General features: G+C 38.4%; 1 protein-coding gene across 11 annotated transcripts in view; it reads left to right on the forward strand.

Moving 5' to 3' along the window:
• LDLRAD4 (low density lipoprotein receptor class A domain containing 4) overlaps nt 1–12,734 on the forward strand; it is a 589,056-nt gene extending 576,322 nt beyond the window's left edge. For all 11 annotated transcript variants that reach the window (XM_027852456.1, XM_027852450.1, XM_027852455.1 and 8 more), the window contains 2 exons: nt 10,123–10,176; nt 12,073–12,734. In XM_027852456.1, the coding sequence (XP_027708257.1) occupies nt 10,123–10,176; nt 12,073–12,603 (585 nt within the window). In that variant the 3' untranslated portion in view covers nt 12,604–12,734. The remainder of the gene's footprint in view (nt 1–10,122; nt 10,177–12,072) is intronic.
• Nucleotides 12,735–13,054: the final 320 nt, after the last annotated feature.

Raw genomic sequence — 13,054 nt, forward strand, 5'->3', positions numbered from 1 at the left:
GATACAATTGTATGTATTTCATTAATACAATGTTCTTGTATTAATGAAATAATTTAATTATAAAAAATTACATACACAAAGGAACAAACAGGTTATAAACTTCATTGAGGACAAGGACTATCTTAATTTTTATCTTTATGTCACTCTCATTATCTAGAACTATACTCTGCCCAAAGTAGATGCTTAATAAATGCTTGTTGCTGAATGAATGTACCATTTATGGATATCAAACCAGCAGCTAACCGAATGGCCTGTGTTTAACTATAAGGTGGCAAGATGAGAAACCAGTTTTAATCTTGTGTTAACAGAGCTGTGATAAATGGAAATTTTGAAAAAAAATAGCATGAGTTTAATTGAGAGAAAGCATTTTATGCTTTTAATGAAATGGAGAATATTTTCTATGTGATATATGGTGATACCTTTAAATATTGGTACTTCGGCTAGGAAAATAATGGTCAGAAATACTAAACATAGGATCATAGATTTAGAGATAAGAAAGACTTTAGATGTCATCGAATCCAGTCTCTTTGTTTTACAGATGAAAGTACAGAGTTTCAGAAAACACTGTTTTATAGGAGTCTGGAAGATTAATTTTATGTATAATAATATTTTGTGGATGGGAGCTCTTTATGTCTTTAAACATCTGAAATCAGAAGACCCATGTTTGAAGCTCAATTCTGCTGTTTACTAGTGATGTGACATTTGCTTTTCATATGACTCAGTTATTTTATCTTCAGAAATAAGTATAAGAATACCTACAGTATTTACTACATAAGATTGTTTTGAAGATCACATTTGGTAACATACGTAAATCACTTCGTAATCCATCAATTGCTATAAAAATGTTACACATGATGATATCTACTATGTGATATCAGAGCAATAAATACTTAATGAATAAATGAATACCATAAGCTTACTATGTACAGAACCAGGGACTGAATCATTACATGAGCCATCATATAAATCCTTTTAAGGCTCAGCTTATACTTGAGGCCTTTCCTAAGCTTCTCCTTCCCTCAAGTTTTTAATAATCTCCATTTCTCTGAAATTGTTTTGTAAGTATCTTAAATTACTTATTTGTACATTATATTCACCCCCTTGATAGTAAGGACTGTTTTGTTTTTGTCTAATACATAATAGTACTTTGTGTCCAATAGGTTAACACGTACTTAGTATATTGAAAATAAAGGATGAGCTTTTCCTTATTCTGCCCAGGACCAAGTCTGCATGATACTTTCCTGGCATATCCAAACTTTTCCACCTGTATTCTCCCTGGCATGCCCTCCTACTTCCACTTTGCAGTACTTCTTTATGTGCTATCTTCCCCTATTAGACTGTGAACTCCCTGAAGGCAAGAAACTGTCTAGCTTCCTTGTGTTTGTATCCCCAGGGCTTAGCACAATACCTGGCACATAGTAAGTACTTTATCATTAATTTGTAAAAGCTAGGGCTCTTACTTTTTCTGAATTATTTTATAACTTAGAAAGATTTAAGGCAAGTGTCTTAAACAAGAGATTTATTAAGCATGAAATTGCTATGGATATCCCTACAGGAAAAGAAGTCAATTTATATTGAGAGGATGCATGTAGATCTGTGTGTTTGCAGAACAGTTTGCCATCATTTGTTACCACAACAAATTTGTGAACTCCTTTTTAGTATTATTTTATTTTTATTTCTCAATTTTCATCTGATTATAACACACAACATTGCAAGCATTAACCAAGAACATTATAGTTTTCTATTGTTGAGATAAAAATCTGTTGTATGATAACTCCAGAAGCATTGCTTTTTGAATTAATGCCAACATCTAATTAGTTCTTATTCCTCCTTCAAAAATTATTGCTAATATTTGGCACATGAAGAAGCTGAAACATCTATATGCTATAGGAGAGAATACATGCCTTGTTTACTAAAGGCTCTGCTGCATCTTAGGGTAGGGGACAGGGGTGGGGTATGCCTATGACAATTCTATAAAGAGATATTGGTGGTGAATTGGCCTGGAGAAGAACAGCCTGATGAAAGACTCCCAAGCAGAGTTTAAAGATGTGAAGGGTTAATCTAACTACTACTGCTACCACATTCATTGATTATAGAATGAGGAAACTGAGAGCCTTCTTTGTGTAAAAGCTTGTATAGGACCATTGAGGAATAATGGATTATAACGCTCACTTGAAGAGCTAGAGAAAGTCCCAATGAGCCTTTCATGACTGAGGTTTTGAATTGGCAAAAATGGATATCAAAGTCATCTTTGGCTCAAGGCAACAAAAGATCAAAACTAGAAATCCGTGTTCATATCAAATTTGGAATGTGGTTTTCTATTCTGGATGATTCATTTCGGGAAAGACATTGAAAAACTAGAAGGTATCTAGAGGAGGGCAACCAGAATAGTGATTGGACTGGAAAACATTACTATATGGTACATGAATTGGTTGAAGGAAGTGGGGATGTTTATATGAGAGAAGAGATGAGTCCTGGGAAATTAAACTTTTTCAAGGATATAAAAGGACCCTCACATGAAAGAGGGATTAGACTTTTTGTACTTGGCCCCAGAATACAGGACTAGAAGATATGGGAAGGAATTGTAGAAGAATACTTTGGTTCATTATGAAGAAAGATTTCCTAACCATTAGAACTATCCTGAAGCAAGAATGAGTTCCTCAGTACGAAAGGTCTTTAAATAGAAGTCTGATGACCATTTGCTGGACATGTTATTGCAGGGATTCCTAGTCAAGTACAAACTGTTTGGACTTGCTGACCAAGTCTGTATTAGGATTCGGGAAACATGGATTCTGGTCATGACAGTCAAGAATTAGCTGCATGACTCTGAATAGTTCACTCTTCTTATTTTCATCATTATCTTTTTTATTTCATCTTCATCTTCACTTAATCTTCATCAGTAAAATGTGAATATTGAACTAGATAATCCCCAAGGTCCCTTCCTGCTCTGTGATTCTGTGAAATGGGATCATAAGATCATAGATTAAAGCTGGAAGGGACATTGGAGGTCATCAAGTCCAGCTCTGTCCTTTTACAGATGAGGAAGTTAAGGCCAAGAAAGGTATATGGTTTACCCAAGGTCATACAACCCCAGGTCCCCTGATTTTAAATTCAGTGTTTTCCATTCCACCACACTGCCCTAAAAAGAACATGCCAAAAGTGATTCTAGTCCTGACTCTGGTATGAATTAGCTGTGTGACATTGGATCAAAAACTGATATATGAGAAATCTGAGATTTAGGAAGAATGACCTGATAGCTGTGAACTGCCAAAATGAGTAGTTGAAGAAGCCTGTAAAACCTCTATCTAAGGAAGAAAGGTTCTGATTTCATGAGTTCATTTCAGCGGAAGCTTTCTAGGTGACAGAGTCTCCTCCTCCTTCCACGATTTTATGCTGGTGATGAAGAATGGGCCAGGATCAGACACAAAACCGAAATTTCCAATTTCTGACATAGCAGACCATTTCCCACTCAATACTACATTTCCTGATCCCTCTTAATTCTAGTGTTTTCCCTCTGTCAATTATTCTCAATGTATCCTGTATATAGATTGTTTGTACATAGCTGTTTACATATTGACTCCTCTTTTCAAATGTGTCTCTTGAGAGAAAGGATTGTCATTTACCTTTCTTTATATCTCTGAACACTTCGCACAGTGTGTGGCTCATAGTAGACACTTAATATTTATTGACTGACTGCCAGCTTCTTGAAGCAGATATGCAGTATTTAGTGTGTGTTGTGTGTCTGTGTGTGTTGTGCACACTTTCCAAATGTTACATTGATAAATAGCCTAAATTTGAGATTCTTTATATACAAGTATTGCAAGACTAGTGGACACTAATTGACTTACCTAGACTGTACCTTAAGCCCATTCAGAGGTAAGGACAGAATGTATTCTTCATTGGATCTGCATCAATATTTCCTACATTGTTATGGGTCACAATCCATTCCTTCTTATTCTTTGAGTTTATTGCCTGTAGTCTCCCAGAGATAGAGGTATTTACCAATGAATAGAACATTGCTTTCTCAAATTTGACTCTGTGTTTTTCACCTCTGACTTTCTTTCACAAAAATCACAAAATCTGAGAATTGGAAAGAAGCCCAATGTCTATCAGTTTTATTTCAGTCCCTGGAAACCATAGGTACACTTTTTTTTTTAATTATGACAGAAAGAGGTCTGCCAAATACTGCAATAGTTGATTAAAAAAAAGACAATGAAAAGACTCACTCCCCATGGGAGCTTTTATTTTCCTATATTCCCTGCAGGGATTGGGGTGGCATATCACTCTGGAATGTTGCAGCAGGAAAAGGCAAGTGACTCAATTGAAACACAATCCTAGAATGTCAGTTAAAAGGACCTCAGGCCAGTTGGTCCCTCATACCAGAAGACAAGATCTTCTCTATAGCATACCCAGAAAGTCTGCACTTTTAGGTAGCTCTAATTGTTAACCATCTTTCAAGTTCTAACATCAAATCTGAATCTGTCTCCTACTACTTTCACCCTGATTCTGCCCCCTAGGCCCAAGTAGATCAGGTTTACCCTTTTTCCACATGACAGCCCTTAAAATACTTGAAGACAGCTGTCATATCCCTTCCTCCACACCCCTCCCCTAAGTCTTCTCTTTTCTCCCTGTAAGCTTCTTAAGAGCAGGAACTATTTTGTTAGTACTTTGTATCTCTCTCTCTTGCACCGTGGTTTGCTGGAATTGAATTGTCCTGACTGTTGGATGGCGATTCAGAAGAGACCTAGATTTGTGCCTAGCAAAGTAAGGGGCTAAACAGCTGAAAGGAGAGTAAAGCTCTGTGAGAGTCTTACATGATTATAGGAGGTGATGGGAGCACATTGTTAACTACCAGGGGCTCCTCAGTTTCTCTCCTTTGCCTTCTGAGGTCTTATTCCCGTTTTTAAAGCAGATACTAAAGGATAACCTTTCTTGATTTTGGCTCTCTTCTACTCCTGTTGAAGGAAAAGAAGCTAACGGATGTTTTGCACACAGTATTCACCTCAACTTTGTCAAAATCCTCAAATAAATGAGAGAGGAAGAGACAGTCATAATGCTCTGCAGAGGGCCAGGCTCCAGCTATCCAGGGAGAACATTGAATGAATGGAGAAATGCTGAAATAGGTGGGGTGGTGCAGGGCCAGAATGGAACACACTCAGTGATTCTGATAGCCCTTTTGCTCTCATGAATATATTCTTCGAAAATCGTTGTCTAAGCTATAGAAGAAGCAATTTCAGCAAAATTTACTGGCTATAGGGGTGAATGTGTGTGAAGAGTCTGAAGTAACACTGAGATTGCAAACTTGGGTGACTAGAAGAATGGTGGGGCCCTTGATGGTAGTAAGGAAGTTCAGAAGAGGGAAAGATTATATAACATAGAGGTAGCCAGGTTGCCAGAGGGACTGAGCTTGGAGTTAAGAAGAATTGATTTCAAATCTGACATCTTAAGTTGTGTCACCCTGGGCAAGTCGCTTAACCATTATCTGCCTCAGTTTTCTCAATTATAAAATGGGAATAATAATAGCGTTTACCTCCCAGAGTTGTGAGGATCAAAGTGCTTAACATAGTGCCTAGCATGTAGTGTTAGCTATTATTGTTGTTGTTGTTATTGTTGTAATACAAGTCTGAAATGCATATTGTGACTCATCCATGCCTATTCTTCCTGTGCAGTATACTCTGTCCCACTCAAAATGAAATGGGGGTGGAGGGTGGGGCTCTTATTCATCAGTAACTATGGCAAGCTCCACTTACTACAGCTGTGAAGCGATTGGGGGAGGGGTCAGGAAATGTAGGATATTGGGAGGAGAGGAATTTTCCCAGTGATACCTGTATAGCTACTGCTATGGGTTCCTGTGTAGAAGTTGTTATCATTGCCTGAGGGCCAAATCCACAGTTCAGACAGGGGAAGTTGGGATCTTGGAAACAAAGGGACTAATGGCTGATAAGGGTGGATGAGGTTGCATTGAAACAAGACCTATGGCTAGCTATCATGGGATGGGTGGGATGCAACCCACCTTCCTACCCTGCAACTGATTGATAACTCTACCCTTAGGTACATGCCTCACTTTAGAGACCATTGCCCTAGCATACTAGAGCCTACATGACTTCCCTGATCACTCTGAAAAGATGAAGTCCAGAAGCTGATAGGAAATAACAGGTATCAGGGAGCATTATCCCAACAGAGACTCTAAGCCCAATTAGAGACATGTTCAACAAATAGCAGTGCTCAACACTCAACCAGGAGCAGGCCCAGAAAAAGCAACATGATGACATCACCAGAAGTCCCCTCCATGAATGTGCCCCTCATGTGATCCCCATGTTTGCCCATCCTTACTAAGGATATTGTTATGTCTTTGAAGGAAAGCTTCCCAACATATGGGGAAATGTTCTATTGTTTATTTTTTTTCACAGTTTTAATTATGTTGCTTTGAACTAATTGTGTCCTCTAGTTAACCAGGGAAGAAATAAATGCATTGACCCAACTAATGAACTGTGGTATTGAGTAGATACAGACCTCAGAGAGTACCTTAAACTTAAATATCAGAGCAGGGGTACCCCAAATACTAAAATTAGATACCTAAAACATAGACAAATGGCTACCCTGTACCAGCAAAGAAGTCTGAACAACCTTCTGTGGATACATTATTTAAGCAAAAGTGACCTAAAATTTTATTAAACTGGGCCAGAATCCACCCATGCACATATAACATGAATGAGAATAAAAAGAAAAAAAAACAGTAACATGAAAGTGGTAATACCTAAATGTGCAGAATTTCTGGCAGAGTCAATCCTAATCTAATCACTGGACATTGAACTGATAAATGTACCAAAATAAAAGTAGTCTAGAGAGTTTTGTTTTTGTTTTAATTCTGAGGCATTACAGGAAAATCCCCAACCTCACTACATTAGATTGAGTCTCTGAATTCTACATCATGTTGCATGTTATTGTCATCTTTGTCATTTGCAAAAGGAACAATGTCATTGTGGTAGTTACTATCATGGTTAGAAATAATGTCCCAGGGGAGGCCTAGAAACAGAATATCATTAAGCCACATGTATTCAACTTAGGCAGCACAGAACTGTAAAAAGAGCATTGGATTTGGAGTTAGGTGACCTAGTTTTAAATTCCCACTCAGGTACTTACTACCAATGTAACTTTGAGTAAATCTTAGCCTTTCTGGGGATCGTTTTCCTCATCTCTAGAATGAGGAGATTGGAATCAGGGGTGGGGAACTTGCAGTCTCTTGGGGGCAGCCCTTTGACTGAATCCACCAGTCAAATGGATTCAGGCAAAGGGCCTCACTTGAGGACCCAGAGGACCATGTGAGGCCTCAAAACCTCAGCTTCCCCACCCCTGATACTGGATGATCTCTGCGGTCCATTTCTGCTCCAAATCTTTACTCTTATCAGCTGTCCCTGTTTGTGTTCTGTACTTTTATTTGTCTCTTATGTAATGTGGTGTGTTTGAAATGGCTACTTGACAAATGCCCTTTGATTGGGGAATGACTAAATAAATTGTGGAACAGGAAGGTAATGTAAGTGCCAAACTTAAATAGAACTAATTCCTTAAATAGAATAGGCCACATGTTGTTGCTTTTCTTTGTTTCCCCAACGCTTAGCACAGTGCTACGTACACAGTAGCCTTTTAATAAATGCTTATTAACTAGTTCAGCAGGCATTTATTGAGCACCTACTATGTGCAAAGCACTATGCTAGATGCTGGGAACGCAAAGACAAAAATGAAGCAGTCCCTATCCTCAAGAAACATATGTTCTATTAGAAGGTAACAATATATGCAGAGATAAGTAAATATAAAATGTATACAAAGTGGGGAAAAGGAAAGACTAGTTCTCTGATTTCAGTGGCATAGAGAACTCCTGGCTGAGGAAGCACCCTCTGCCAGTTCAATTCAGCAGCAACTTCTTTGCAAAATGCATATATCATCTTAGAGTGTTGCCTAAGCATTGAGAGGTTAAGTGACTTTCCCAGGGTCACATAGCCAGTATGTGTCACAGGTGGGATTTGAACTCAGGTCTTCCTGGCTCTAAGGCCATCTCCCCATCTTCTACACCATACTACCCTTCATGTGGATGGTAGTCCTGCAAAAATTACCTTTCTTCTTGCTAGCATTTCAATAGCCTTTTCTTTCACTGCCCAGAGGCAGAATCACATCTTCTGCAGTCCTTGCTTTATGATGGATTCATTTTGCCAGTGTCTCCCACCTGCTTTTAAAGGAACTGAATCAAGAGGGGTTTGCTCTGGTAGCAATAAATGTTGACTCCTCAATGTGGTCATATGGCCTAATGAAGAAATCAGAAATATTTAGCCTTGAAAATAATATGGGTGGAAGGAAGAAAGGAAGGATACAACAAGCATTTGTATAGTGACTACTACATTCCAGGCACTGTGCTAAGCACTTTATAAATATCTCATTTGATATTCACAATAACCTTGTGAGGTGGGTATTATTTTTATCCCTATTTTACAGTTGAGGAAATGGAGGCATCACAAGTTAATTGACTTGCCCAGGGTCACAAAGCTATTAAGTATATGAAGTTAGATTTGAACTCAGTGACTCTAGACAGCTCTAGGCCTGGCACTCTTATCTACTGCACCACCTAGCTGCCTCTAAGAGGCAGCAGTATGGAGTCAGAAGGACTTGAATTCAGGTCCTGCCTCTGACATATATTAGCCGAATAACCGTGGGCAGAGCACTCAACTCAGTTCACATGGAACTCTCTAAGGCTGTAAGTTACATATCCTCCTTGTTATCTAGACAGAACTTTTGCAGCAAGAGCTCCCTACAAAATCTCATATCCAGTGGAACCCAAACAAAACAAAAGGGGGTGGCTTGACTTCTGACAAATTTGTAGGATAGAGGAGAATGCCAGTGGTGTGATCCCAATTTGTAAATGAGGAAACTGGCTGAGAGAGCTGAGAGACCTGTCCATTATCAAAAGGCTAGTGTTTGTTGGGATCTGAAACCACATGTCCTGATGTTCCATTAGACTTGGAGGGAGAGGTATGAGAGGTGCCTTTAAAGTATTAGAAAGGCTTTCTTGTGGAAGAAGCTTTAGATTTATTTTGCTTAGCTTCAGGGAACGGAACTAAGATCAGTGTTCACTGGAAGATAAAATGAGGGAGATTTCAGCTTCATATAAGGAAGACCTTCTAGCAAAACTATACCAAACTGATGTGGACTACTTTACTAGGCAGTAAGTTTCCCATCACATAAAATGTTCAAAGAAATGCTGAATGATACTTTTCAGGATATTTTAGAAGAGAAAAATGCTTTCAGTAAGGATTGAACTAGGTGCCTGCTGAGGTCCTTCAAACTCTATGGTCTTATAAGTCTAAAGAAAAAAAATAAAAGATTACCCATTCATCATACACATAGTAGATGTCAATTAAGGTCACTTTTGTCACTTTCTCATTTGGTAATATATTTTGAAATACCACTTTTAGCCATCAGATATTAGATCATCTCTGACTTGTGATTAATAGAATTAAAGGATGACTTATTAGAAGATATTTGTAAGACACTGAGATTTTGAGAATCAACTTTGGTGACTTTGAAATCCAGAGAGACTATAAAAGTCTTGCTCCCTTAAGCTAAGTTTTATTGCTTTTTCTTGGCTCAGAAAGTCCTGATTCTGTATAAATTAACCTATTTCTACATAAAATAAAAACATAAAGTAAAGTTAGTCACTTTGGTGACAAAAGACTGTCTCTACTTTCACCTCTCTCATACCTTTAACCCTAAACTGAGCAGTACTAGATTGAAATATGTGAATTTCCCCGAAACTGGTAGGCAAAAAAGTAATTATTTAGCGTGTGTATGTACAAGTTAAAATCTTTTTAGTTAACACTTAACTTCAAATATATTGTAAATGAGGTTTCAATTTTTCAATATTTTTTGTCACAATGGACCTTTGCTGTTCAAATTCAACCATGAAAGGGAAAAAGTCCTTTGATGACCATCTCTATTCTAACAGATGTTATTTTTTCTTAAAATTATTATGCTCGCATATTTGAATAAACAATGTTTGCTGCTGTTGGTGGTTGGTAAGAAATTAATGACATTTTTCTCTGTGTGTTTTTTTTCTCTCTTCACCACTGTTAGGAAGGGTGCTTGTGGCCTTCAGACAGTTCAGTGCCACGACAGGCTGCTGCAGAGGTATGGTATTTAAATTGCTTTGCAAGGTCCTCGGTCTATCGTTTGAGACTATGGGCTGTGTTGTATAGCAACAGTGTCTACTAAGGGGAGCCTGAGGAAGTAAAGAGGCAGAGGGAGAAAAAGGGTTTAAAAACTTGACAAATAATAAATGACTATAAATATAGCAAAATCATCAGGAGACATACAAGCAGAGTACAGACTGAGACACAACACACATAAGTCAATTCAGGTGACTGCAAATATGATAAAGAAGCAGGTGCACCACTGAGGACTGGTGATAGATAGAGATCAGAAGAAACAAAAGATATTCACTAGGGATATTCATGGAATTGTGATGGCAAGGGCCTGAAAGACGGAAGTGTTTGTTGACTGGCTATTTATGTAGAAATCAGTGATGTCAAACTCAAATAGAAATGGGAGTCACTAATCAGAACATAAAGATCTCTGCAGACTGCATGTTATGTAATGTTATCGCTATTGTATTGTAACTGATTTATTTTGTTAAATATTTCCCCTGCCTAGCTCACATTTTCATCCTGTTCTGATGCACTTGTGATGGGCTGCATGTTTGACACCTCTGAGATAAGGCACCTTCAAGGTCTTCTCAAACTAGAGATGGAATATGTTGAGAATGACAGAATCATTCATCCAGACAATTTTAGCATTAGAAGGGACTTTAGAGAATCAGCTGTTTATAGGATCATAGATTTAGAAATGGAAGGGATCATCTAGTACAACCTGCTCATTTTACAGATGAAGAAAGTGGGTCTTAAAGAGATTAAGTGACTTCCCCAGGGTCACACACATGTGGAATTTGAATTTAGGTATTCGTGACTTCAGGTCTAGCACTCTATGTACTCTGCCACACTGCTTCTTGGTTCAGAGGAGCTGATGTTCCAAGTTACACTGCTAGTTGTCAACAGAACTAAGTCTAAGGTAACTCATCTTTTGCAAGAAAAAGAATACTGCTTTATCCTGAACAATAACTAACTGTTGCTCAGTCATTTTTTTAGTCATGTCCGACTTTTGGTGACCCCATTTGGGGTTTTCTTGGCAAAGATACTGGAATGGTTTGTCATTTCCTTCTCCAACTCATTTTACAGATGAGGGAACTGAAGCAAACAAGGTCAAGTGACTTGTCTAGGGTCACATAGATGTAAGTGTCTGAGGCCAGATTTGAACTCATGAAGATGAGTCTTTTTGACTCCAGGCCCAGCTCTCTATCCACTGTACCAACTAGTTGCCTGTATCTTGTTCATTGATTGATTGATTAACATTAAATAACAGATACTCGAAGAATTAAAGTAATCTGTGTATGACATGGAATTAAAGTAATTCATAATCCATGTATGTTATATTTGGGTATACTTTGGGTATACCTAAAGAGCCAATTATTTTGAATGTTCCATTCCACTGCTATATATACAGACACATACAGACACACACACAAACACACATATGTGTATATACATATATATATGTATATATAAAGTTCAGGGCATAGGGGAAACTGTGTTGGTTTCTTCTTCCCTACCAAACTCTTCTCTCTATTCTGCTCCCCACCAGGTTAAATCAGAACAAAATAAGAGCAACTTCCACATATTCAGAACAGTAGAGGAATGGCATGTTCCAAATATTTGCCTCTTTGGAGGAAAAAAATATAGATATAGATATACACACATACACACATGTGTATACATATATATATAAATATACACACATGTATATATGTATGTAAATTATATATAACAATGTACACATACATGTGTTATATACTATCTTTCTATGCAGGAATATTTCTATCTGTTATCTGTCTAGAATACAGAGTAATCTTTGTTCCTTCCCTTTCCCTTAAAAGTAATATTTTCTTCTAACAAGAGTTTCTTTTCCTTCCAGATTATGTATGCCCCCCGGACTAGGGACAGATTTACTGCCCCATCATTTATGCAGAGGGACCGTTTCAGCCGCTTCCAGCCCACTTACCCTTATGTACAGCATCAGATTGATCTTCCTCCCACGATCTCCCTCTCTGATGGGGAGGAGCCACCGCCATACCAGGGACCTTGTACCCTGCAGCTTCGGGATCCTGAACAACAGATGGAACTCAATCGAGAATCTGTCAGGGCCCCACCCAACCGAACTATATTTGACAGTGATTTGATAGATATTTCTATGTACAATGGGGGCCCATGCCCACCAAGCAGCAATTCGGGCATAAGTGCAACCAACTGTAGCAGTAATGGAAGGATGGAAGGACCACCCCCAACTTACAGTGAGGTGATGGGTCATTACCCTGGCTCCTCTTTTTTCCATCACCAGCACAGCAACACCCAGAGGGGAAGCAGACTTCAGTTACAGCAGAACAATTCAGAGAGCACAATAGTACCTATCAAAGGCAAAGACAGGAAACCTGGGAACCTTGTCTGATTTCCTCCTCTGGCACTTGAGCAGAAGAGAAGAAAAACCAATAGGGAAGGGCAACCCATAGGCCTGCCTCCTATGCACAATGTTTTGAAGTTTTACGTGGTACACCTGAGTAAAACCAAATGTGCAAACGTGTTCTTTGTTTCTGATTCCTTTCAGGGGAATTGCATGCAAAGTGGATTGAAATATTACAGACTTCCATTCAGGTTGACCATGAACAGTGGCTTTTTGGGGGGGAAGGGGGATTGGGGTGGCTGGAGGGAAGGAAGGAAGGATAATACTTTAACGAAAAACATAAAAACAAAACCCACAAAGATTATTTGAATTATTTAATTCTAAAAGGAAACTTAGCACATAAACAAGGTCACCAAGGCCTCTTTTCTATTGACTGAATGACAGAGAGAAAAGAAGAAAGTATTACTATGTGATCAAGGGAAAGAATTGGCCAGTTTAC

The sequence above is a fragment of the Vombatus ursinus genome, unplaced genomic scaffold (genome assembly GCF_900497805.2).
Source record: "Vombatus ursinus unplaced genomic scaffold, bare-nosed wombat genome assembly UNPS02009573.1, whole genome shotgun sequence".
Taxonomy (NCBI): domain Eukaryota; kingdom Metazoa; phylum Chordata; class Mammalia; order Diprotodontia; family Vombatidae; genus Vombatus; species Vombatus ursinus.